This window comes from Archocentrus centrarchus, assembly GCF_007364275.1.
Source record: "Archocentrus centrarchus isolate MPI-CPG fArcCen1 chromosome 18 unlocalized genomic scaffold, fArcCen1 scaffold_23_ctg1, whole genome shotgun sequence".
Lineage (NCBI taxonomy): Eukaryota > Metazoa > Chordata > Actinopteri > Cichliformes > Cichlidae > Archocentrus > Archocentrus centrarchus.
Genome location: NW_022060145.1, coordinates 8,954,861 through 8,981,680, shown reverse-complemented (window position 1 = coordinate 8,981,680; position 26,820 = coordinate 8,954,861). Strand labels below are relative to the sequence as shown.

At 41.8% G+C, this 26,820-nt stretch overlaps 2 protein-coding genes across 2 annotated transcripts in view; both read left to right on the top strand.

The window, feature by feature from the left end:
* The first annotated feature begins 10,337 nt into the window (after positions 1-10,337).
* Positions 10,338-11,943, top strand: LOC115775193 (doublesex- and mab-3-related transcription factor A1). The gene is made up of 2 exons (XM_030722742.1): positions 10,338-10,869; positions 11,127-11,943. Exons 1-2 carry the CDS (start codon positions 10,392-10,394, stop codon positions 11,867-11,869), a joined length of 1,221 nt encoding a protein of 406 aa, XP_030578602.1. The 5' UTR covers positions 10,338-10,391; the 3' UTR covers positions 11,870-11,943.
* Positions 11,944-13,363: 1,420 nt separating this feature from the next.
* The window catches only part of LOC115775101 (glucosidase 2 subunit beta-like), a 171,981-nt gene continuing 158,524 nt past the window's right edge, over positions 13,364-26,820 (top strand). The window contains exons 1-6 of the mRNA XM_030722596.1: positions 13,364-13,534; positions 13,837-13,953; positions 15,349-15,444; positions 19,818-19,875; positions 20,845-20,962; positions 24,857-24,986. Of these exons, the coding sequence (XP_030578456.1) occupies positions 13,453-13,534; positions 13,837-13,953; positions 15,349-15,444; positions 19,818-19,875; positions 20,845-20,962; positions 24,857-24,986 (601 nt within the window). The 5' untranslated portion in view covers positions 13,364-13,452. The remainder of the gene's footprint in view (positions 13,535-13,836; positions 13,954-15,348; positions 15,445-19,817; positions 19,876-20,844; positions 20,963-24,856; positions 24,987-26,820) is intronic.

The following is a 26,820-nucleotide window of genomic DNA, read 5'->3' as shown; positions in this document are numbered from 1 at the left end:
GTGTGTTTTTAACAGCTTTTTTTCTTCATCATTTCTCTTTTAGCACCTAGAAAAAGATTTGCTCTAAAGGTTATTTTTATAACACCTTCCATCAAGAAGTTTGAACTGAAGCAACCAAGAAAACAACGATCAAGACTGTGAAGACTGTGATTTTTTGTTTTTTTTTAGCTTTCAGTGAGCCATAAAAATGTCTATTGGGTCAAACAGGAGTCGCCTGTTGACAATCAGCCGCTCAGAGCATCGTTTCAGTATCTGCAGGTTGTGTTTTTAATGCACGACTAATAATGTGAGTTATTTCACTTTAAACAGTGCCCAGATTGTTTTATTTCAATCTAAACAGATCAAAACATCCCAATCTGCCAAGTCATCCATTAAAACATCAACAACAACAACAAAAATACAACCATGTTTCCCACAAGATAAAACCAACTGGTTCTGGCAGTGGAACACAGAGTGCTGATACATACCAGAGGCCTGTCTGAATGGAAACACTCACATGTTGCTTAATCCTTCCTGTTACTGTCACTGACTGCATATCAACAATGGACACACATTAGTGCCGGTGCTGCAGCACTACTGATCGATTATATAATTGTATCTTTACTCCTGAGTTTGGCTGAGCACACTGTTCATTTCACAGACTTCATCATCTACTAAAGGAATTTTTTTTTTATATATCAAAGCTTTGTGCAGTTTGTAAACAGTTTCACAAGTTCAAATATGTCAGAGTACTTTCTCACACCTCCCAAAGCTTCACAAGGAAGATCTTAACCAAAATGTGAACGATCACGATGATAAGCTGTGTTTGTGATTCAGGGCTTCATGATCAGATAAATTCTCTTGAGCCTGTGAACCTATGGTTGCAGTTCTTAGACTCTGAAGCCCGCATTGATGTTGGGAATCCTGTTGTACAATTATACAACATCTAAAACTGATAAAAGATTCCATTTATCTTCAGTTTTGTAGATGGGAAGGAGTAGGCTCTTCAAAACGTTCCCCCAAAGATCAGTGCAGTCCCTCATTTGGGAAGTGTTTTTGAAAATAGGGCTTTGTTCACACCTGTGGTCAGCGCTGTATTTTGTAGTTTTCCTTTATCAGAGTTTCATCTGCATGCAGCCAGCATTTTGCAGTCTATAGTCCTGAATAGACTGCAGAGCACATTGTTATCTGTTCCTCTGCCTCTGTACCTGACTCGCTGTGGTTCCCAGCAGCTTTGAACCATAAACAGGTGCCGGTCCATGTAGATGCACGCTGCTATGGTTTAAAGCCAAATACGCTAAATGGGATGGAAACGGTCTTACCTCAAAGAAGGATCTTCATTTTGCCCGTCGTTCATGTAAAATGCTGCTAAATAATTCCTTTACGGCAGTCTTGGACAAGTTTGCCCAGTGCTGGAGATTTACTGCTGTAAATGAACAAGGCGATAATTTACTGCTGAGAGTGCAACAAGAAGTGACAGCAGAAACTCATTTGGTAGTTATGACTATGTGATTATGGAAAAGTGTGAAGCATGACACATTAAAGTCTTTTGCCTGACCTACTTAAGCCTACCTTTCTGAGTCCCAAAATACTAGAATGAGCCAACTCTAGTAACACCACCAACAGCCAAGGTGAACGATTAATATGGCAATTAAAGTGAACTCATTCCCTAGAAAAAAAGCAGCTTCAGGCCTGCAATGAGAAGCAACTCCATTGGCTTCTTGTTAACAGAACCAGGACAATGCTAGCTTGGCTTTTATTTAAAGACTCGGTGTCCTGTGCTGCATTTTATTTTGTTATTTTCTGTTTTGCACAGGATGTTATATTGTGTACCTGTAGGTGATGTCAGCACAGAGCCCCCAACTTTCATCCGGCTTTTAAACAAAAATCAGGATCAAATCGAGTAAGCGAACTACAACAGCCATTTAAAGTTGGGGTGATGTGTATGAAATTTAACATTTAGTCTGCGATAAACAACTGTCTCCATTCAGCCACACATGGAAAGTGTAACACTGTGTATGTTTGCATACGTGCTTCTCTGCACCGCCGTTTGACTACACGCCAAGTAAGACGACGAGATAAAATAAAGTATTGTGATCTTTTTGTTCATCTGTAACAGATTTATCACATCTCAATGGCTTCCATTGTGAGAAATGGATAGAGTTCATGTGAAACATGAAGTCTGGGGCATGCTGGGTGCAAAGAAGGCAAAGCAGGCTTGGTTGGTATTTCAAAATATCTTAAATGAGCTTTAAAGCAAGTCTAGTACTGTGGCCTCTTTAAAAAGTAGTACTCCTTTAATAGTAGCAATGACTCTGTTATGTATGTCTGCAGCATACTGGACACAACTAGCACGGACATGAACTAAGTGCTAAAAGCTTCTGCTTCTCTGGTTTCATTTTCCCTCTATTCTCTGCAGCAGCTCCCCTCTGATCTGTTTGCAGATGCCAGTCGCTATCAGAGACAATGTTTAACAATTTCTAAGCTGTTATTGTCTGTTTCTGAAAGCCTAGAATATTTTCCCATAGCACCCTGGCAGAGATGTACAGCACTGATGTCTCTCCCTGTGCTCTAGGTTCATCTGATATCACAATCACCTTCTTCTTTACGCGTCGCCTCCTTTTTTCCTTGTTTGTCGTTTTGTTCTCAACGCTCCCCTGCACCTTTAACATGCTTATTGCAACGCGGACATGTTTAAGATTGTTTCAGTGTTACCTGGTATTGCAACATTGAAACTCTTACTTCAGGATATGTGTGTGTGTGTGTGTGTGTGTGTGTGTGTGTACCTTATAAGGTTGCATATGAAGTATTTGTCTTTAAAGGTAATCGCCAAACTGTGCATTTTAAATAATTTGAACTTATTTGAAATAAATCTTGTATTGGATTTCAGACAACTGCAAATGTAGTCAGGGACCGGTGGTCCCCGCAGGGGAGAGGGATGGATGCATAAAGACTTCTCAAAGAAGCCTGAAATCTCATCATTGTTTTCAAAGTGCATGCTTTTAGAGTCAGAAGGAGATCACAGAAATTTGTCTTGCATCAGAGGTCAAATTTAGTCTGCCAGTGAATATATAGGCAAAGATTAGGCCTTTTGGAATCCAGTACTCTGGACAAACACATCAGAAATGGTGTGTTTTTGGACTAAAATAAGAGAGCAGAGAGGGTTGTGTTGCTGTGTTGCTGCCACTGATTCAAGCAGTGACAGCAAGACCAGAAGAGTACCTTTCAACACACTGATGATCCTTACCAAACTAGCAAATCCACCAAGGAATGGCTCAAAAAGAAGAAATGAAGGAATGACCTAAGACCTAAGGAATGACCTAAGTTTACGTTTGGATCCCAGTGAAGTGTTGGAGGTAGAGCGGGTGGGAAGAATACATTTTGCAAAGGAAAGTTTTTTGCTTGGAGTGGTGAGAGAAATTGGATGCGCAAAACACCTGCAAGATGTTATTTCCTCAAAAAGCAGCAACACTAGCTTCTTCTTCTACTTCTTTCTTTTTTTAAATAAGTGATTGAAAAATCAAATTTTTCCTGTGCTGTTGACACATTCGTTTGTATGAACTCAATCAAAGAAGTTCAAACATTTGCTTTTCTAACACCAGTCTCCTTGGGATAGTTTTTCACAACTGTGCACATCATTAAATTTCTTGGCCGTCATCAATTTTTAATTTCTAAGGACGAATATGAGCTTTTGTGTACTCAGAGGATGTTTACAGCTCCCTAATCGGATACCGAAGGCATCTGAAGACCCTCACAGCTGGAGGAAATCTCTTCAGCAAACAGAAATTACCCAGAATCCTTTCCCATTAGGATGATGACAGATCTTTTCACTCGAGTTGCAGTAAACAACGCTTTGGAGGTCTGATTTAGAGGTGCATGGGCTGGAATTATTTTTCAGCTCAGGGATGAGACAAACTATTGCAATTATTCTGCCCAGCTTGCTTGAAAGCTCCTGTATATATGTACAATATCTGCGATGTCAGCTTACTGCACAGAAATGTTAAAGTATTCATAATCGTGACGCACTAACAGTGAGTTCTTCCCCAGGTGATATCTTCTTTAACGTTCTATCGAGTTTCACTTATCTTTTTTTTTTTTTAAATCATAAAGCATTTGCAGAAACCTGATTCTTCAAATCCCTCTGAAAGGATTGTGCTCATCTGCCACTGAGTTATGCATTGTTGAGCTGCTAAGCGCTCCTTGCAAGTGTATCACTGAGTAAAGAAGCGCCACTGACGGGAAACAAATAGAGAGTGTAGCCAGAGTAAGCACACTAGAACAAGGGACGGTCTGGGTTCAATCCTAACCTGCTTAAGCTGCATTCACTGGCAGATGACCCGAACCTTTCAAGGCACTAATGTTCCCCAACACCCTTACACACACACACACACACACACACACACACACACACACACACACACACACACACACACACACACACACACACACACACACACACAAAACACTATAAAATGTATATAGAAGCACATTTGGAGTGAACCAGCATGCAAAAGTGAACCTGCATTTCCTTAAACAATCATCATGTTGATGCAGATGTAATATGCATGATTTAAAACATAGCCAGGGGTGCGCACACAACCCACCCACCCTGTCACACACACACACACACACACACACACACACACACACACACACACACACACACACGCACACACACACACACACACACACACACACACACTCGCACTCATGAGCAAACTTCACTGTCTTTGGCCCACCATTGTTCATTGGCACTGAAGCATTGCCGGACTAAGTGAGGGGCCCTGATAGATACCTACCAGGCTCAGACCACCAATAAAGGTGTGAGAGAGGAGGAGACACAGAGTGGATGGAAGAATATTGAATAGGGGACTAGAAGATGGTAAAAGATAACAGCATATAAACTCTGATGGGAGAGGCATGGAAGCTAAAAGAAATTCTATTGTCCCATGCATTCAAATGCACAGGTGTGTGTACAAGTGTAATACGGATGCTTCTCCTCTCTGCGTATATATGTGAAATAAGATTCCAGTTATCTTTACAAAACAGAAACCCTGATCTGGGTTGTATGATTTTTCATATGATACACAGGTATCATATGACATTTCATAGATTTTTTTTTTTTTTTAACAAGCAGCAGTGGAATTTTGCAGCTTACAAAGATGAAGGCAGAAATAATATTTTCTAAATGTAAAACAATGACGATTGCTTGGTACTAGTTAGGTCAGCAATTGTACGTTGTGTTAAAATAAAAAGTTGTGCATCTCTGTCATCTCTGTAGTAAATATAGCTGGCAAACAAAGGTTATTCAAAAATGTGGTGGTTTAGAAATAATATAATTAAAGCACAACAGCTGCCTATTTCAAAGTACTTCAGTTTAAGTAGCTGTTGATTTGTCTTTGTTACCAGGGTGCAATTATTATTCACTGTGCAACTAACCAAATGCTAGTTTTGGCTAATGAGAAAAAAAATTTACAACTTAAAATGTATTTCCTGGACAACATCTGACTCTTTACAGCACTTTACTACAACCTCATTCTGAACAGGCAAACGGTGGTTCTCACTGAGGCCACGCCCACATGTACAGGTAGATTTTCACTGTGAAAAATATCTCTGTCATAAATAAAACAACAAAAAATGTCAAGCTCTGTTGAGACCATGTCAAAGCTACTGTAACCTTGTAAAAATGTAGTCCAACCAGAAGCCTATAAACAGCAGCACGGTGCACGGTGTGATGTCAAAAAAGGAGATAAAGGCGCACACCTTTGATGTTGCAAGACAAACGCTCCATTTTTTTTGTCCACATGGAAACACAGTAACTGACTCACTAAAAATTATGACCATGGAAAATTCACTAGTCACCTAAAACCTAAAATGCTGTTTATATGTGAATGAAAAGGGCAAGAGACATAGAAGCTACGCTTACCAAAACACTCATCCATGTGCAGACAGGGCCTGAGAGACGTACCAAAAAATAGCACCCCTAACACTGAACTGAACTAGAGTTCAGTACCAACCCTAAGACTAGGTCATCTCTAGCTTTAAGGGCAACTGGTAGAAAGGATGAGGCTTTCTGATGAAAACTTTGAGAAAAATAGAAAACCCTCCACTGCTTCTCTACTTCCTATTTCAAATTCTCCCACTGCTATACCAGCACTGACGCAGAGGTTTTTGTCTGAGTGGTGACAGCTATCATGAGAATATCAGCTGAATACTGCGAGTCTGGCTCTCAGACAGCACTCTGCAACATTTTCAGTGCAAAATACAAAGCTGGCCATGGCAGCACATCTAAATTGAGGAAACACAAAGGTTTTATTTTGTGTGGTGTGTAAAATGACTCAAATAAGTAATAAAGTGTTTCAGTTGAGAGGTATGTGCTTTTTTTTTTTCAGAAGAAATTTAGAAATGATTGTTTCATGGGAAGTAATTTACCAAAAAAAAAAAAAAAAGGTATTCTTAGATACTGCTACCAAATTCTAGGTATCTGTACCTTTCAAAAGTGAGAGGTACTCAGCCCTACTTACGACACAGCATGCTCATAAGGTAGCTGCTTATCAGTCACAGAATAGCCTCACCCTAAAGCATACCCTGGATTATCATCTATTTTATACTAAATATGACTATAATTTAGAAAACAAACACCGCGCGGTATTAAAGAAGATTTGGACCTAGTGACTGAGACATATACTTACCAGGAAAATGTTTACTGAGGTAAGAAATCAAGTGAGAGTTAGGTATATTTTCTCGTAGTCTTATATACAGTCAAACTTATTTTTGCAACCAGCGGAGTCGCCCCCTGCTGGCCATTAGATATAAAGCAGGTTCACAATTACCTCGGGTTCACTTTTCAGGCTGGAGGCTTCATTTATTTTTATATAGGCCAAAACTATGAGTAATTTTACTGCATAATATAAGATTTATTTTAGAACAGCTCTCCACACACATTTCAGTGTGATTTTTTTTTTTTGCACCTTGAAGTGAGCTATTAGTCTGATCTCCACAGAGAGTTGTGTCGGAACATTTCCGTAGGATGCTGCGCTGGCAAAGGCGTAACTTGTGCCCCAGGCATTGTAAACAGAGACACCAAGTCCAACAGCACAGCAACAGTCAACATCCCCTGGCACAAAAATAAAAACAGAGGCAACATTCTTGAAAGCTCCACTAAAAGCAAAGTTGCTTGTTGAACTCCGCTGAGGCCACACACGTCACATGGAACACAAATTTCTTTCTTTCTTTCTTTTTTTTTTTTACTTCCACAGAGCTCTAACACAAAAAGTGTCAGTGACATAAAAGGCTGAAGTGCAGAGAAAGCTACATTCATAGAAAAAGGAAACTCACTTTTATTTTTAGAATGTGACAGTTTAAGCAGCTCGACCGTCATCGGCGGCCACTCACCCGGCAGCAGTGAAGTGGAGGCTGCTGTGTGCCACTTAGGCGACAAGGGTGTGAAGTGACAGATGAGAAAACAAGCACATGAAGGTCGTGACCTTTTGCATGCTGAAAGAGAGGGGAATTTGTTGTAACTTGAGTGGCGTACGTTCAGAAACAATGCTGCTGTCTTAGAGCTGAATTCACAGAAAGTCGAGCCACGTCATAATCTCTTTGCTGATGTTGATTCATAGCTGGCAACAGTAACATGATCTGATTTTCTTCCCTTTGCGCATTAAGACTTGCAAATTCTGGGCCCGATCCAAGTATACGAAGTAGGGTGTTTATAGATATACATTATTATATCCAAAATATAGGACACTATAGAAGGAAAACTGTCAGTTCAGAAGCCAACATGGTGACTTCCCTTTCTCTGCGCTTTACCCTCTTACATCTCCACCTCCTCCACTCCCCCATCTCTCTGACAGTGGGAGACATAATCAGGTTTTGCTAGATTTGGGAGTAGATTAGCAGCCACCTTGCTTCAGATAAGAGGTTGCACTGATAAAGCCTGTCCTGGAAGGCACATGGTTGTGATGAAACACCATATCTGACAGGAGCAGATCTGTTAAGAACACAATTAAGACACTGTCTACCCATATCTACTCTAACGGGACTTATCCCTGCTGATCTCGTCGTTCTGTGTTGGTGATGAGGTTGAAAAATTCCAAATAAAACCAGATGATCCATACGAATGTGAAACTAGACTCAAGCTTTTTGACACGGCGGAGATAACAGTGGTGCATTTTAGTTTCTTGTGTATAAGATTATGATTTAAACTAGTTGGGGGTGATATGGTTTAAAGGCACTTTAAATAACCAGCCTGACTTAGCCTTGCAATCCCGTGATCCACAGACAAACAGAAGAAGCAGTAAATCAGTAAATATAACACCACGGCTTTAATCCAGTTTATGGAGGCTGGTTTTGCCCCCCCAAATTACAAAATAAGACTGGAACAAAAAGCTCAAAATACAGTGAGGTGCATTTACACAGGGATGATGCAGCGCTGCTTCTAACCTCCATCCATGATAAAGCTGTCAGTGGTCCATATAAACCACCTAAGTGGTCTGTACAGTAAAAGAAAAGAAGAAGAAGAAGAAGAAGAAGCCAGGTGGGAGCAGCTTAATGTGTCTGGATAAACTTGCCAGCCACAAATCCAAACATCAAATTCCACTTCACAGTGGATGAAATGATAAAAAAAAAAAAAATCTGTGTGTGCGTCCACACTGCATCTGCATCACTGGCATTTATTTATGTTTTAAGCATACTCACTCTGTGTTGATGGATGCATTTCAGATAACCTTCCTGTCCTGCACGGCTGGAGTGAGTGTGCACCAGCCCCTATATCTACCAAGGCCCATAACTAATGGAACATCTTTCTGCAAATAGCAGACTCGCTTCTCAGAGCCTCATCTGTACAAATCATCATCTGGATGCTTTATTTATTTAGTTTACAAGAAATGCCGGTATACAAGTCAAGAGTTTTTTTGCACAGTATGTCTGCACTTAGTATTTACGCAAGCACGGTTGTGTGCAGGTGTGCAGGTATAGCTTCTCCCCGCACTGAGAAATAGCTTTCAGATAAGATCCGTCACTTGGGAAATGACAAAGCACGCAACCGTGGGAAGAAGACGTGAAAAAAGTACCAGCAACTCAGATAATTTAGTTTCAAAAACAGTTATCTTCTTTTATCAGCAAGTTGAAACACCTATGAGTCTCCATTTGTGATAACTAACATTAATCACCGATGGTCATGTCTGCAATTTCCCTTGCCTCTTCCACAGTAGATCTTCCTCAAAGACACCCATCAGGGATTCATTATCTCAATAAAAAGCCACCAGGGGACTGGGAAGGGGGGCGGGGGGGGGGCTTATTTCTTTAATTCACACGCATTATTCAGATGGAGTCAGGACTACAGGGAGAGCAAGGGGAGGCTGACTCATAATTCTGTAGATGATCAGGAGGCCAGTATCATTTTTGACACTTCATTTACGTTTCACTGTGTTTGCACGTGACAGCTCAGATAAGTGTGGCACAAATGACAAAGTACTGGACAATGTACTGGACAAAGTACAGAAAGCAAAGGTAAAGGAGTTATTTCAGCGGTGTTTGCATTATGATACGTACACACCCACATATATGTGCAGATTCCTGGCTAACAATGCTGTTTGTAACGTTCCCCTTGGTGACCGACACCGCGCCTGTCACATTATGCTCAAGTTGCTTCTCTTGTCATAACGGCAACGCAATCTGGTGCGTGTAACTGGATCCCGTTTGAATGGAGGGGAAATGAATGAAACATGTGACAAGGTGTGATTAGGTATTCACCAATCTCGCTGGGTGTTTGTTGACAGATGGGTCTTTTGTCAAAGTAATTTGTTCAACAGAACAACCAAGCAGATAATTACCTGTTTCTTTTGTGGCTATTAGGCCCATTGTTGTGTTAAAGAAAAAAAAAAAAGCATCCTAACTGAATATTCATCACACATTAGGGCAACCAAATGGAAGCTGACCCGAGGCAACATGTTTTTCTTTCTTTCTTTTTTTTTTCCTGAAAATGCTTGTTTTGTCACAGGCTGACCTGATTTGTGACTGCTACTGCATATTAAACACTTTGAAAACGCTCAAAAGTTTATGCACATTTGCATGTCATTTGACACAGAGCGCAGTTTTTAAAATATGCGCTTAAGGGCATATTTGATCTGGTCTTAACAAGGTTTAAGTTTTCTTACTCTATGGCTGCATGCAGTTGCAGATTAGACCATTCATCCGGGATGCAAATAAACATGATAGGGTATTAAGAAGTTTGAGCGGAAAGGGGTGTGACGAGGGTGTTGTATTTCAAGTCAAACCACCTGGTGAGGAGACACTTAAGGCTGGTTCAGGGTACCAGCGCAGTAGAGAGACATCAGTCACTCAGAGGACTCTGAATGACAATATTGTTAATAGTTTTGGCCGGACTCGCAGACTTTTACCCCTGAGCGATGGAAAACAGGATCCGACCCCTTGGTCTGACCGATCACACCTCCAGCTCGCTCGGTAGCTTGCAGGTGCCGCCTTCGCTTTTGCGCCCTCCGCCTCTCTTTCTCCGGGCTTGCAACCCCGCGCTGGAGAGGGGATATCCCCGGACCCCAAAGTGTGCCAGATGCAGGAACCACGGCGTGGTCTCTGCGCTGAAAGGCCACAAGCGCTTTTGTCGCTGGAGAGATTGCGTGTGCGCAAAGTGCACACTGATAGCGGAGAGGCAGCGGGTGATGGCCGCACAGGTGGCACTGAGGAGGCAGCAGGCTCAGGAAGAGAGCGAGGCCCGGGATCTTCGGCTCCTATACCCCTGCGCCGGGATCGGAGGGGAAGCAGGGATTCCTCAGGGATCACCCATAAGCGCCGCGGTGCCCGCAAATACCAGCAACACTTTAGCAGCTCCCTGTTTTGATGTTTTTGGAACAGAGAAGCAGAAAGATGGTGAGTTGTAAGATATTCACTTGGAAAATTTTGTAAAAGAATCTGAACAGTTCCTTGATTTCCTTTCCTTTCCGTCCTCATTAATAGTTTAATACACAGCTATGTTTTTCCTTTCCTTTTTTTTTCCCTTCCTTTTTCCTTTTGTTTTTCCTTTGCTGTTTTAGTGAAGTTAGAAGCAAAGTTTCTCTTAGCAGGGTCGGATTGTTTAGTACGCATATAATTTAAAAGCACTTGTTTTTCTTTTATCCATATTTCAGATGACAAATTAAGCAAGTACAACTTTTACAACGGATTCATGGGTCGACCCCTGTTTGCACCCCAGTCCCCTCGGCTGCCCTCTCCAAGCGACAAGAAAGAGTTGTCTCCCAGCAAGGACAACGGTGAAAGTCAATCCCCGGCGACAGATCACCGCTCAGACCACACGGAGAGCCCGCAGAGGTCGCTTCCCTCCTCGGATCCAGAGTCGGGGAGCGAGTCGGAGAAGCCCAAGGAGTATCCGAGCCCGGACCGTGACCCTACCGACATCATGGCTAAGATCTTCCCCCATCAGAAACGGGACACCTTGGAGACTATGGTGAGAACGTGCAAAGGTGACATTGTCAAATCCATTGAGCTGGTGCTGAACTCCAAAGAAAACAAAATTGACCATAACAGTGCACACAGGCCTTCCGCGGGACTGCTCGGAGGTCTCGGTGCTTTGGGGAGCAAGTCTGCCTTCTCCCCGCTGCACATACCCCCGACCCCGGGGGGAGACACCCTGTACGGCCTCAGCCCTCGCCTGGGCGTGAGCCCCCTGCGGCTGGGCTATCCCTCTACTAACGGCGGCATGGCAGGCTTTATGTCTCCATACATGACATCAGGACTGATGCCCGTGTTTCCGCTGCGTCCACCCTTGGACTCATATTCCCTCCCCGGCATGATCCGAGACTTGTCCTACATTCAAAGCAAGGAGTCCCTGTGCAGTGCAAGCCTTTATACACGACTTAACAGCGAAAAATGACCAAATAAAAATGGACTTGTGAAAAAAAAAAGTTAACTGTAGCTTTTAAATAACCGCTTTTCAAGTGCCTCGAACCACGTTATGTGCTGATTAACACGACTGCAATCTGACGACTTAATGCATTTTAATGTAAATTTTACAGATTGTTTATCATGAATAAAGTATTTTTCTTGTTTTCCATATGTTGTGTTCCTTTTGTGCATATATATATATATATATATATATATATATATATATATATATATATATATATATATATATATATATATATATATATATATATATATATTAGGGGTGGGACTCAATTAAAAAAATTAATCTAATTAATTAGGAGCTTTGTAATTAATTAATCGCATTTTAATCACATTTAAACATTTAACATGATAAATATTAATTTAAGTTTGGTTGATGAATAAATCAATATACATAAGCTTAAACTTCAAAATTTTGTTTATTTTCCCACCAGTCTACTACACAGACCAACAAGGTTGGAAGTGCTCCTGTGATAAGCAAACTCCTGAAATTAAAGTTCATAACTGGATAGTTTTATTCAACATTAATGTCTCACTTAATATAGTTGGAAATTAATCATTCGCTTGTTTTAACAGCTTATTTTGAATTAAAGACTTAAAATTAAACCACAAAAAGGAGAAAAAGTTCGTTCTCCGTTTAACCAGCTGTTTTTACACAGCTGTGCTTCGCACTCACGGTTGCTAGGCGACATGAGCTACGCAGAGGTGAGGGCAGGTGACGCTGATATGAAGGCGAGCCGCTCACTTCCGGCCTTTGTGGTGTTCGTGGGCTGCGAAGGACGTGGGCCGGGGTCCTTCAAACGATGCGGCCGCTGAATTTTTGACATCGTGCGTCGATATAATCTGTATGCCGGGAACTCGTGCACTGAGAAACGTTCCACGGTGCAAAGTGCGATTAAAATGTGTTAAAATTTTTAATTCGTAATTTTTTCCGTAATTAATTAATCGAAATTAACGCGTTAAAGTCCCACCCCTAATATATATATTCTTTTATTTATATATAAATAAAAGAACATAAATCTATCTATCTATCTATCTATCTATCTATCTATCTATCTATCTATCTATCTATCTATCTATCTATCTATCTATCTATCTATCTAATGTATCTGTGGGTAAGTATCCCCAACTATCATCTTTTCTGTTGCCTTCCCATACATATCAATTCAGGGCTCTGAGTGTAAACAGAGGCTACTGTATTTGTCTGAGAGGGGCCCGTGAGGGCTGTTAGACTACAAAACACGACTGCCGTCACTCTAAAACAGGCTATATTACATAAATGTGCTTAAAAAAAAGTCTTGAACTTGTACGCTCCCGTTTTGAAAAAGTTAATAAAGTCGTAATTCCCTTTCTCCCCGCAGCTGCCTTCTCACCTGCGATTGGTCGGGGGGGGATCACATGAGCCTCGAATACAAAACCAATAGAAACCCTCAGAAGCGCCACGCGCTCGTATGTTTCAGGAAGTCGGAACATGGCAGTCTGAGCTGCTGGAAATGTGTAATCAGTTTGAAGCACCCTGCAGCGGGATTTTATGAGGCAGGAGGCGCTGACATGCGTGTCTACGTTATTATAGCGGCTGTCTTTTGGTGTGGTTTTGTGGACTCGCGGAAAGTAAGAGGAATATCTTCATCCTGTAAGTCCACTGCTCCCATTTAGCTTCCGGAGAGGTAGCTGCCACATTTATATAGAATCACTACACGATACTGCAGCTTTGACAGCTCCTTAGACACACACTGCATGTTGCAGGCTCCTATAAAGCTGTCACGCAGCAGTAAGTAAGTGTGTTCAGTTTTGGACATAAACATAAAACCCGAGGATTTTTGCTAAGGCACTATAAGCATTCATAATGATGCAAGATGTTTGACTGCAATTGTGGTTGCATCTCAGGGCCATCAGCACTTAGAAAAGTGGGTGTTTGCTTTAATTTTGTAACAGATAAAAGGTTCTACAGGGAGAGGAGGTCGTTTCTGTGCATAGATGGGTCGAGAATGATCCCGTTCGAGCAGGTGAACGATGACTACTGCGACTGCGAAGATGGCTCAGATGAACCAGGTAAAAGGTTAATCCGCGGGTTATCAGGCCGACTCCTCATTGTGACGCCCTGTTGCAAAATCAGTGTTTATATTTAGAATCTTGCCTTGAAATATTTCAGAAAACACTTTTGAGATTTTCAGCACTGAAAATGCCCCCCCCCCCCCAAAAAAAACCAAACAAACAAACAAACAAACAAACCAAAAAAAAAAACAAAAACCCAGCGTCTCATACGTGCAGCTGACCTGCAGAAGGATTCTGTCAAAGTGGATACTCTGATTTCAGGCATGCATGCTTTTACATCCTGGGAAGCAAAAGAGCACAGGACAAAAACACGGACTGCCAATATCAAAGATGCACACTGTGGACAAAAGCAAAACAATAACCTAGGTGTGCTACATACATTAACTGAACAGAACTTGAATCTCACATCTAACGCTGTGTCTTGTGGTGTAAAGAGGAGACAGTAAGCCACCTTTTGTGCTCTTCTGCATTTCCTGTTGTCTAACCCCATGGACTGGCTGTGGCCGATGGCAAATTGTTGTGCCCTTATTGGATTTAAGCTCCAGAGAAATATGCTACAATACTTGAAAATAGCACATGATATCAGTTGATCTAAGATGTGAGAAACGTCCCACTTGAAGCCTCAGTTTCACACTTTAGCAATTAAACAGACCTCTGCACATGTTGACTTGCACAATTAAGGAAATCTAGAATGTTTTGAATGTTCAGGTGAAATGTGGAGCAGCTGGCCGATTAAAAACAGAGAATCTCCAACAATGCTAACCACTGCCTTACTCTGCCGCCCAGCACCAGTACAATTAGCCTTGAAAAACAATCTCTGCTGAGGTTGAACAGTGAAGGCCATTGCTCTCAAAGAATTCCAGAAATGAAGAGAAAATGCATGAATTGAGGTCCAGTAAAAGGGTATCTGCAAGGTGTTATGGAGCAAATGGTAGCTCACTTCAGTGCCACCTTTTGTTTTCCAAGCGCTCCTGCTAATAGCTGTAGACTGCAGCCAAAAGATGAAGAAGCTGCTTTCAGCTACTCTTTTCCCACAGCGGGAAGCTTCGCACGTTTGATTTGGGTTTTACGCTGGACGCTGTTCCCGACAAAATCGCAAAGGGGGATTTGTATCTTTGGTACTAAGCACGTTTGAGGCGCACTCATTTTTGACATTTTTAAAAAGTGAACACAAACAAAAAAAAAAACACCCAACTTCCCTGCACACACAAAATAATGATAAAACAACAAGAAAAAAACATCATGACTGTCAATGGCTGTTTTTAAAAGCTACAGTAATCAAATGTAGTGGCTAATGTGCTCACATGCATCATGAACATTTTAAGGTAAATTAATTTGTTAATGCAAGTAGTTTATAAAGCAGTTCTGACTAGTTTTCCTTGCTCCCTGTAGGTACCTCAGCCTGTCCTCGTGGTCGATTCTACTGCACCAATCTGGGTTTTCGCCCGCACTACATCCCGTCATCACGAGTCAATGACGGCATCTGTGGTAAGGCTGCACTTTAATGTTGCGTTGTACTGTCAGCTGATAGGAACCTTTTCTGTTTGGAGGTCATTAAGGCAAATTGTGGTCCTGGAAATGCCCGCTGGAGTGAGAACTACTACAAAGGCATTTTGAGTAACTTGGCAGGTATTCACAGTACAGCTTAAACAACATATGACATAGACAGCATTGTCCTGTCACAGATGTTGATATCTGTGGTATATCAATATTGTTGTATATGTTGTTTGGTTATGCAGAGATGCTAATACTTCCTTTTATTTTTACAGAATGCTGAAAAATATGCTCGGGGCAGTGTAGCTATGGTGTCATTACATAGTTTGTCCAGCAGAGTAGAGCAGAGTGGCGCCAACTTCAGTGTCTACTATATTCTTAGCAGTCTCTGGAGCTTGAAAAAGGCGACTGGACTTCTTTTTGTTTCTTGAAGACGTTTCACCTCTCATCCGAAAGGCTTCTTCAGTTCTCAACCAAATGGTGGAGAGACCCAGGTATTTAAACCCCTGTGGACGTAGTCCCCTGAAGGTGGTTATGACCCTCTATTGATCATGTGTGTGAACACATGTGCCCAGGTGTGAAGGGGGCGTGGGTCATATTTAATCAGTGGTTTCAGTTGAAACCAATTTAGGACTCCGCTCCATTGTTTCCTGTGGCCTATTGAGGTCACTGGAACAAAGGTGTGAATCGTCTTCAAGAAACAAAAAGAAGTCCAGTCGCCTTTTTCAAGCTCCAGAGACTACTATGACCTGGATGACTGAGAATCTACACAGACATATATTCTTAGCACTGTCACAGCACAATACTTGTCATAGCTCAGCAGACTAGAGCCGGACTGATTTATTGGCGGACTGATGTTATCTGCCATTTAGCAATTTTAGCGTTTATAATGGACGATAAATGAAAGTTCAAACAGTAAAGAAGAATGGGGCGAAACTCCCTTCAACCATGCTATGAATGTTGATGTTGCATAGTTTATCCACCAGAGGGCACTCTGCAACTGGCCTCAACACGTGTTTAGAATGCCACAAACATAGCAACCAGGCTGAGTTTAAGTCCGTCCATCCATCCATCCTCTTCTGCTTAGCCCCAGATAAGCAGATTTTAACTTCTAAATAAATTAGCATTGTTATGAAGATCGGCATGGTCAGACACATCATTATTGGGTAGAGGGTGCCCCTGCGCCATGCCATGCCCGTATTCTTTATACAGTTATTAGCTTCTGCTCATGTCGTTTGTATTCATCTAGTAAAGATAGTTATTCACCCTGTGTGTGTGTGTTTTGTCATTTGCTGCCTGTGAAATCATTTTCCTAGCTAGCTAGTGCCAGGTATTGATCAAAATAACTTCAAGTCCTGATTTTATTGAATAAAAATTTGTTTGGTTTGCTTTCCCCACTTTGTGTATTTTATATTTTATTCGACATTAAGAGGCTGACATGTCGACGTACATGCTGCCACTCCATTTTGTAGCGCAAACAAACAGATGATGTAGCCTCAACAAACAGAACAAATGCAGATGTGTGTACATAGTCACTTTCCTCACTCAGCTTTCCTTGAACAGCATCCTATTTCTGTCTTATTTTCTCAAGGCTTTTCTCCATTCTTTCTTGCCACATGCAATGCCGAATCAGATAATTTTTCAGCCTCTCTTTCTTTTCCACTTTTGTTCTCCAGTAGCTCGCCACTTTGGATAAATTCAATACATTCTGCTGTTGACATCTCCGCTCTGTCACCTGCTTGTTCTGCAGCAGCAGCAATAGACGGCATGTAACCGTTGCTAGAAATAAAGCTAAGGGAATGAAGAATGAAAGAGCAGTAGGAGAATATTTCCCAAAGCCTCCCTCACTTTTTTTTCTCTTTCCTTTTATTCTGCTCCCACTTGTCTTCTTCTCATACCTTCTCTGCTTTGAATGGAGCCACTTAATAGCTAATTCATCATCGCTTTTCCTCTTTGACTAGGTTGTTCAGAGACTTTCACTGGCTTCCCTTTTCGAACTGTAATGCTCTCTTTCGATGGGTCACCAATGGGGTTCTTGATAATTGAGAGATATCACACTGTGCCCACTCTTTTGGGTGAAACATCAGAAAAAAAGCGAGATCTGAGCACTTACAAAGCACCATGCAGCTGATGTTATAAGTGGCTGAAATCAAGAGACCTTCTTCGAAGCAGAGAGAGATATCATGCAGTCCTAAAGATTTCATCTTCAGCTTTAAGGATGGAGATTTTCTGGGTCGATCAACAGTATATGCACCTTTGTCTGCCTGTAAGGGCTGCATTGATCAAATTTTAAACTTGTGGCTTCCCACGGTTGAATGAACGCGGTTGATCTTGAAAATGTGCGCTCGGCCAATAGAACGCAAAGCAAAAGAAACTCACTAAATCATCCTTTGACGACCTGCAGGCATATGCCAATCACAGCTGTTCCCTGCACTGCACAGCACGAAGTTTCCCAAATGCACTTGGCCACAGTGCTGTACTGCACACAAGAGAGCATCGCTGCAAAGGAACACAGCTAACTGCAGTATGATGAACACACGAAGGCCAAGTAAAACAGTGCAATGGTCACTGCCAACATCAACTCAGACATCCATAAATTCTTATTATTGTCATTACACAGAAATGTAACACAATGTATTTGTTTTATGCAGTCATGTGATAGCTAACATCGACTCGCTGATAAATCACTGGGGCTCTAGCTAATTACACTGAAACTGAGAATGTGCAGTCTGACATTCTGGGAGATACTCTTGTCTGAGTTAATTTTTGCACCACTTAAATGAGAGACAGCTCGTTTACTTAGCCTGTCTTAAGTTTTTAGTTTTTTTTGTTGCTCCTTTGGCAAAAACTGCGCTACCATTTTTCCATGTGAAACCGATATGGTGGCCAAAACTGCAGCTCTCAAGGTAGCACTTGGGGCTGTATCCAAAGTGAAGCCACTCCCGAATATTAAAATGGGCAGCTTTACAGCAGAAAGTTTCGTGTGGGTGAATTTGTGGTTTTTTTTAATAGCTCACCCCTTTAACTTTGTTTAGGCTTGACTACCAGGTGGATACTGACACAGGTGGCTGTGACCAACAGCTGTCTGCTAAGTTCCATTATATTTTGATCCACCATGCAATACCATCTGGAAAACATCTGAGTGGCAACACCTGCAATTTTTAGCATGACAATGATCCGAGACATACTCCTAATGCAGTGAAAGCATACTTGGATAGAAAAACACACAGTGGAACACCATCAGTCATGGATTGGCCTCCCCAAAGCCCGGACCTCAGCAGTATTGAAGCAGTGTGGGATCATCTTGACAGAGATTAGAACAAAAGGCAGCCAGCATCCAAAGAAGAGCTTTGAGTGTCCTTGAAGAAGCCTGGAGAACTATTTCTGAAGACTAAAGAAATGACAAAAAGCTGCCTCAGAGAGTTCAGGCTGTGTTGAAGAATAAAGGTGGTCACACCTAATATTGACTTTCAAGCTTGTCAGAATTCTGTATGTACTTGTTTCAGTGACTTGTTGCACCTAATTCCCATTTTCTGAGCAAAATATAAAAAAACAAGGGGTGGCTCAAGTCAACTCTTTTGCATTGTACTGTAAGGGGGTGGCTGTAGCTCAGGGGGTAGACAAGGTCACCTACTGATCGGAAGGTTGGTGGTTCGATTCCGGGCTGCATGCCAAAGTATCCTTTGATGGTAAATCCCAAATTGCAAGTGTGAATGTTAGACAGTAAGCACTTAGCTTAGTTACTCATGGAGGTGCTTGTATGAATGGGTAAATGTAAATCTGTTGTATAAGTGCTTTGAGTGGTCAGACAGAGTAGAAAAGTGCTATTTTTTTTCCGCTTAAGTGTTTTTATCTGTCTAATAAAAGCTGACATCTGCCAGTGTTTTATTTTGTTCTCCAAGAGTCCAAAATGAAGAACGGCAGCCATATCCTCACATTCAAAGTGGGGAACTCTTAACATTTGTCTTTACAAATGACTGAAATGACGAAATAATCATTAAAGGAGCTGCTGTTTAAGTTTCTTTTGGTTCACTGGAATAATTTATTTACTGAAAGTTTCAGCTCAAATGATACTATAGCACATTTGTGTTTAAATAATTATTTTTTTGTCTTAATTATCGTGAACATCTGCGTGCTCTGTGTTGGAAAGCAAAATACTGTTTTTGCCAAAAAGTACCTTGTGTCTTTTTGTTGTGTATTAAGTTTGTACTTCGATCTGTTATGCCCCATTATGTAGTAATGACTCCTTTCAGAGTAAGGACATTGTTAACCTCTCCATTCTGGTAATGTGGTATGTTCTTTTTTTTTTCTTCTTCTCTGTTTTCTTCTGTGTGCGTTGGATTGGTTTCTCCTGTGTCTCTCGCCAGATTGCTGCGATGCTTCGGATGAATACAACAGCCACGCTCACTGCCAGAACACTTGCTGGTCAGTTGAATGAAAACTGAGATTCAGTATTTATATAATAGCACATGTGCAGTTTGACTCAAAATATGTCATCGGACGCCAAAGGGTCCACTTATTTAAAAATAAATATCTGTGAATGATATTTACCCAGTGTAATTTAAAACTGAATTTTTTTGGGGGGGTGGGGTTGGGGTGCATTAATTCACTGAAGCTCTTAATAGAAAGCTGCTTAATGTAGCGGCAGTGTGATGGACTCTTCACTTGCTGTGCAGCTGCACCACAGCGGTGAATCAGTTATTGTGCCACCAGGGGGCATGGTGTCACTGTGATTAAAAACATGGATGTAGTTCAGGCTGTGTATGCATCACAACAGTGTTTTGAAGAGTTCATCTGTTAAATGCAAATCTGACTCACAGCCTTCTTCTAGTTTTTTTTTTCCCTCCCCCTTTTGCTTTAAACTGCTGTGTTCATGCAGAGACGTTTTTCTGGGAGATAATTTAGATAAGTTATAAATTACGTGCCACATAGGTGGAAGGTCTCTGAATGCAATTGTTTCTAAGAATTCATTTTCCTGCCAAGCCATATTTATCATGTTCTCTGAGCTGCACGGCAGAGATGAACGACGCTGCAACGCAGAAATGCAGCAAGCTGTGTAAATGTCGCTAACCCACTTCTTTTGTTGACAGTCCTCTATTATTTCATTCACCGTGCCGTTCGTCTCGAAGCCGCATACGAGCAGAGTGTATCTCATTATGTTTTCACAAGGTCCGTCCTCATATTGTGTTTGCCAGACTTCAGAAACAATTTAGTTGAGCCGCAGAGCATCGCCCCCCCCAATCTTATTTACTCTTCTATTTTCCCATTTGGATTCCTGCTGCATCGCAGGCCCTTAAAAATTGGATTGCGCCATCTCGGTGACCATAACAGGAGTGGCTGGCGTTTTCTCAGTAATGATGGGACTGTGCTTCCTCTCTCTCGCCTTTCCTCCAGGAATCTAGGACAGAGAGAGAGGGCATACGTGGAGGGCCAGATGAGGACCTTGGATGAAGGTTTGCGACTCAAGCAGCAACTGATTGAGGAGGGAGTGCTGCTCTGGAGGGACAAACAGGTACACTCGATTTTGCTGAAGTTCCAGCTATTATATGACACGTGTTTGAAAAACCAGCCAGGTTTTTCTTGAAAAGAAGATCAATTCCTGTTTAAACCTTTTTTTTTGACTGCTTTTCCAGCTGTGATGAGTTAGAACCGCACGAAATGCACCAAAGAATCATTGTCTGAAAATGGCCTTTAGACTGTATTTCAGATGACTTCCTACATCAGGAGAAAACGGCTGTGATTTAGAACAGGAGACACCTGAAGTCTGGAGGTTACCACAGCAAAAATATTAGAGAACTGATTAACATTTTTGAAGCAGGTTGCCTGAAAGCAAAGAGTTACATTAATAATGCAGTAGGGTGACATTAAATTGAGCGGGTTTCTTCCACTTATCCAATTCAGCATCACAGTGGGGCTGGAGCCCATCTCAGCTGTCATAGGGTGAGAGGTGGGGCACACCCTGGCCAGAATCACCTGTCAACCTAACATGCATGTCTTTGGATTGTGAGAGGAAGCCAGACCACACAGGCACAGGGAGAACATGCAGGCTTCGCATAGGAAGACCTCGGCCGGTGGATTCAAACCCAGGACCTTCTAACTGCAATACAATGGTGCTAACCACCACACCACTGTGGCGAGTCTAGAGCCATTTTTGTAAGGCACTTGAACCAAAAGCTGGCCAGGATGCATGTGCCAAACATGTGCTATTAGGCTAATATTAAGCAGGCGCAAAGATCGGGTGGGGAACAGGGGTGAAGATCGACCTCGTGATGGCGCTAATAAGAAAAGCTGGGGATTAGCAGAACCAGCAGGAAACATTTAACATGATCATAAAGTTCTTGTTAGGGGACAAAATGTAAATGTACATCGTGCTCCTAGTTTGCAGCTGTTGTGTGTGGATATAAACACACTTAATTAAATTTTGCCTGCTCGTGCTGCCACACAGTGACTTGTAATGTGTTACTTGGCTAACACTTGGATAAGGATGCTGAGGCTAATTTGCTTTCATATATGCTGTGCTCTGAGCATTTCTATTCTAAGTGAGCAGCTTGTGATACTGTTTTGATCATACATGTTTCGCAGCACCTGCTGCTTCAGGCGTCTGTTGTGCTCCCAGCACCAGTTTCCAGCACCAGCCTTAGCCTGCTGTGCAGGTATTTTTTTTTTTTTTTTTTGCCTTATCAGAGCGAGAAGCTTGCTGCTTCCTAGCTGTCAAAAAAAAAAAAAATGCAATTTTCCTCCTTCCATTATGTCACTTGGTTCATGTTGTTTTAGTTGATCAATTCATGTCATTTCCTACCGAGTGGCCTCCCGTTTTAGCACAACTGACATTGCTCTGTTACATTATGTATCACGTCTCCTATTCAGATTCTAGTTTGTACTGTTATCTGTAACCCTTAAACATCATCGCATTCTGCTCCTGCCACCAACTTTGCATTTTATTGTGTCTCTTAAGGAATTCAGCTGTGACCATACTTCATGTGCCATCGCTCTAAAGCAGTAAGGAGTAAATGACTGGGTGTAAATCAGCACAAGTCAACAAACGCACGAGCAATCAAGCCAGTTTCTTTTTTTTGACTCAACCTGCTCCTTTGCAGAACTTGAGGATGAGCAGCAGCTACTTTACAGTTTTTCCTCTTCATTTGCACGTTTACTTCAGCGAGCACTGAGCCAATTTAGAAACGGACTCCTGGAGTTTGGTGCAAATTATATGGTAAATTTGGCAGCTGTGGATCTCCGAGGATGCTTCAGTGGTCTCATTACTTAATGCATTAGTGCCCTTTAGAAGCTACAAGTTACTTTCCAACACTGCTGCTGTAAGGCCTGAGTGTTGCTCCGCATGTAGTTACATTATTTCATAATTTGCATTCTGCAGCAGCACATTTATAGAGTTCTTATTTTTTCAGGGCTGCTATCAATCCCTGTTATGTTCTGCATTGATCCTGTTTTTAAGGTATCTTGAAGCATTTTGAGCAGTGCTTGTTATAAAAGATGTTAGCAAAATAAACCACTTATTTATGGCAAAGATTTATCTGAAGGCCATTTTTTCTTTTATCACACTCACATGTGTAAGCTCACACATGTCTGATTTGGCAGCTGTTGGTCCCTGGGTTTTTACCCTGCACTCTGCTCTGCTCTTTTTTCTTTTCTTTTTTCCCCTCCGTGTTCTTTTCTGTGGCAGCTGATTGGCAGATCGAGGCTGAAGTGTCACCCAGCCCTCCTAGCCTTGCCGCACTTTATGATCCTCTTTTCTCAGCGTGTCTCTATTGATATGGCAGGGTTACCTCAGGGGCCCCGTGTTTGGAAACCTTACACAATGCCTCAAAAATTAACTCTTCCTATGGTTCAAGGGTTCAAGAAGAAACTGCTGTTAAAGAAAACGCTTGCAAGGAAACTTTTTTTTAAAATCAAATTAGAAGCCGAGTGTGGCATTGCAGCCTCATGTGCCCCAGAACAAACAGAAATGAGAACGCTGCTGTTTAATTGAATACAAATTGGTATTCAATAAAAACCTCTTTCAGGATCTTTGTGATTATCTTTCTGTTTATTGTCCCACTCTTAAAAGTACATCTTAAAGCAGGAAATTGTGCAGCGTTTGCGATTCCTCATCCTTAAAATCTTTAAACCTTTCTCTACTTTTGTTTTCTTTTTTCCTGAATTTGCCAAGAAGCCACTGTTGTTTCTTCTGTGAAGAATTTACAGTACAACAGCAAGAAGGTTTATATTAGTTTTTGGTGGGTTTTTTTTTTTTAGACTTTATTTCAACAAAGTGGAAGAACTTTTTGCATGTTATGGGTGTTTTTCTACAAGTAAATATGTTCTTGTACTCCTCATAATGGAGCCCATAAATCACTGCTGCAAGCTGAAGGTGTCAGAGCAAGCAGCATGGCCTAGAAAGGTAGTCATCCCTAGCTGAACCTCACAGAATCCATCACTGCATTATGAGAGTCTCTGAGGACAGATTGGAAGGCAGAATTGACACGCACACACGCGCGCGCGCACACACACACGCAAACGAGGAGCTGCTGCTCTTTCATATTAATTGGTCCATTACAGAGAGTGATGATAGGTTATGCTTGGTTGTCAAAAGCTGTCATATTTGGTGTGACAGCAACACCTCCCGATGCAAGTGATTTAAATAGTCCATTGTGCAGGCCTGCTGCTGTTGTACAAGTTTTTTGTAAATACACGGCCTGGTGCTGGTCGGGAGGTAGATAAAAAGACAAGAAAACGTAAAGAGAGAACAGAGAGATTCTTGTGCTTCTGTTTATATATACATATATATCACAATGGTGTACAAAGTAATACAATGGTTTTGAGTGCTTGAGGTGTCGGCCTTGTCTTTTGTGTTTGAAATGCTGAGCAAAATAAAAATTTTGACTTGATGGTGGGGCTAGATATACAGTACCAGTCAAAAGTTTGGACACACTCACCTGTGTGTTCTATAATAAAGTAATGGACCAACTAAGGAACAGAGACTAACATTGCCTCAAAAATGGTCTGTGTTTTATAAACTGTGGCAGTACTATGTAGGTGGTACCAATCTATAACTACAGTGCAAGCCTGATACTAAATGTTGTAATATTGCTTTACTTTTCTTGGCTTGATGGTTCATATTCTTTCTGCAGCCAGTATTCAGTACTCGAGACTTATAAAACAAACCAGTAGTGTGTTGATTTGAGGGAAGTTTCAATTCCAGAAGAAGGTGAATAAATATAGTGGTGAATTTCAAGATGGCAGTACCAATACCAATTCCAAAATTAGTGTTTTTTTATTTGTTTAACTGGGCTTCTTTCTTTCACACTTACTCTAAACTCAGCCCTAAATTGCTATAAATCTTGACAGATAGGTATAAAAATGTTGACTGTGTTTTCGTAATCTTTTTGTTTCCATGTCATCTGTTTAGGCTCAGCTCAGAGAGCTTCAGCAGGTAGCTGAAGACCTGCAGGTCAAGTTGGAGGAACACAGGAGGAGAAAGCACGAAGCCGACCGACTCAAAGAGCAAACGTTAAAGGCACTGGAAGCAGGGAACGGTGGTAAGGGTCATGCCCTTTTTAGTCTGAGTCATTTAAAGCGCTTTGCTCATTTCACCAAATTGCTTCAGTTTGTGGACTTAGGCAATTGTTGGTGCTACGGGACAACTGTCATTTCATTTCAGCCCGAGCTTGCATCGAACAAAAGTAAATTGGCCCGAGAACCTCAGGTCAGACAGTCAGGATGAGAAATGGTAGAACGTCAGGAGGAGCTGGAAGGGTTAAAAATTCAGACGCCTGTGTCGTTGAAATAAATGGGCTGGGAGAGGATTGCTGAGCAACAGCATATTGCATTTCCCCCAGCTCTCTTTTTACGTTCCTCAAACCTTCAGAGAGAAGTTGCTTATGACTCACTGGAAAATTCCCTTATCACTGCAAGCACAAGCTGGCTCGGCATTTAAATGACGTTCAGACTTGCGCATGTGAATGTATTGAAAGTGGTGAGGCTGGATGGGGAACGGGCTCAATCATTTTTAGCTCTGTAGTCCACATGGATTTAGAATCATTAAGTGTGTGCTGGGAAGGCAGGCCAAGGAGGCTGTTTGGGTTCAGTTAGCGAAGCGTTTTAGATTTCTAGATTGTCGCAGTACAAATATTAACAGTCCTTTTATGTTGTGACCTATAAAACACACACGTTTAACATAAATGGGAATGTGACACAAACTCTTTGTACAGTAGTTTGTAAAGTGTTTCCAAATGACTTAAACTCATATTCTACTGTTTGCTCATCCATATATCAAACACACACCTAGATATTGTGTAGTGCTGGTAATTGATTCTGCCTTGTGTTAAACTGGCCCTCAAGTTTGACACAAGATTGCAGTAAAGGTCATTTGACTTTGGCGCTTTTCTGAACACGCGTCATCACCCCTCCCAAGGTGTGCAAGATGACCTTTGCTAGTCCTCACACCCCCCCCCCATGTCTCCCCGGCCCCATCATCCTTCACCTCCATTACTGCTCATCTTCGAGGTGGTGCAACCATCAGTTTTCATTTCTGTGGTTGTGTCGGCATGTGCTGTCCATGTTTTGCCATCCATCTGGGGTTGTATTTTGCAGTTGTGTATGGCTATTTCAGGCTTTTTCCTGCTCATGATATTAATTGCTGGTGAATTTATCTGCCAACAGCAGGAGTGGGATAAATTATTGGTGTGACAATATATCCTGTTGGCTTTTTTTGTTTCGACACGGTATGGATGCGCTGCTGCCAAATATTGATATTTTTATTTGAACATTGCAGGTACTCTAAGTGGATTCCCACAGCAGTTACACCTGAATCACTGCACTATGACTCACTGAGGTGACGTTAATTAAATGAAAGGATCTAAGGCCCCGTTTACAGGAGAATGTTTTCAGATGAAAACGGTAAAGTTTCGATGCGTTTCAGCCTCCCGTTTACACGAGAACGGCGTGAAAACGATACTTTTTGAAAACCGGTTCCACAGTGGAGCATTTCCGTTTCTGTGTAAACGGGTGAAAATGCTGCTTTTTGAAAATTGGGGCACTGGCACATTCACACTATTCACATTCATATAGTGGCAGTGGCGCAGTGGGTATGCGCTCACCTTGCAGCTGGAAGGTTGCAGGTTCGAGCCCCTGTCCTTGGGCAAGACACTTAAACCACATTGCCTAATGGTAGCGCCGGTCTCTAGCTGCATGACCGCAGATGCTCGTCTCTGGATGAGTGATCTGGAATGAACATTTCGTTGTGTGCACACAATGACAATGAGTTGAATCTAACATCTAACTTGTGGCCTGGCAGTGGGAACTGCAGCATTTTCGGCATGTAAACGGAGATCTTTTTGAAACTTTTCCGTCTGAACGCGCTGCTTTTTGAAA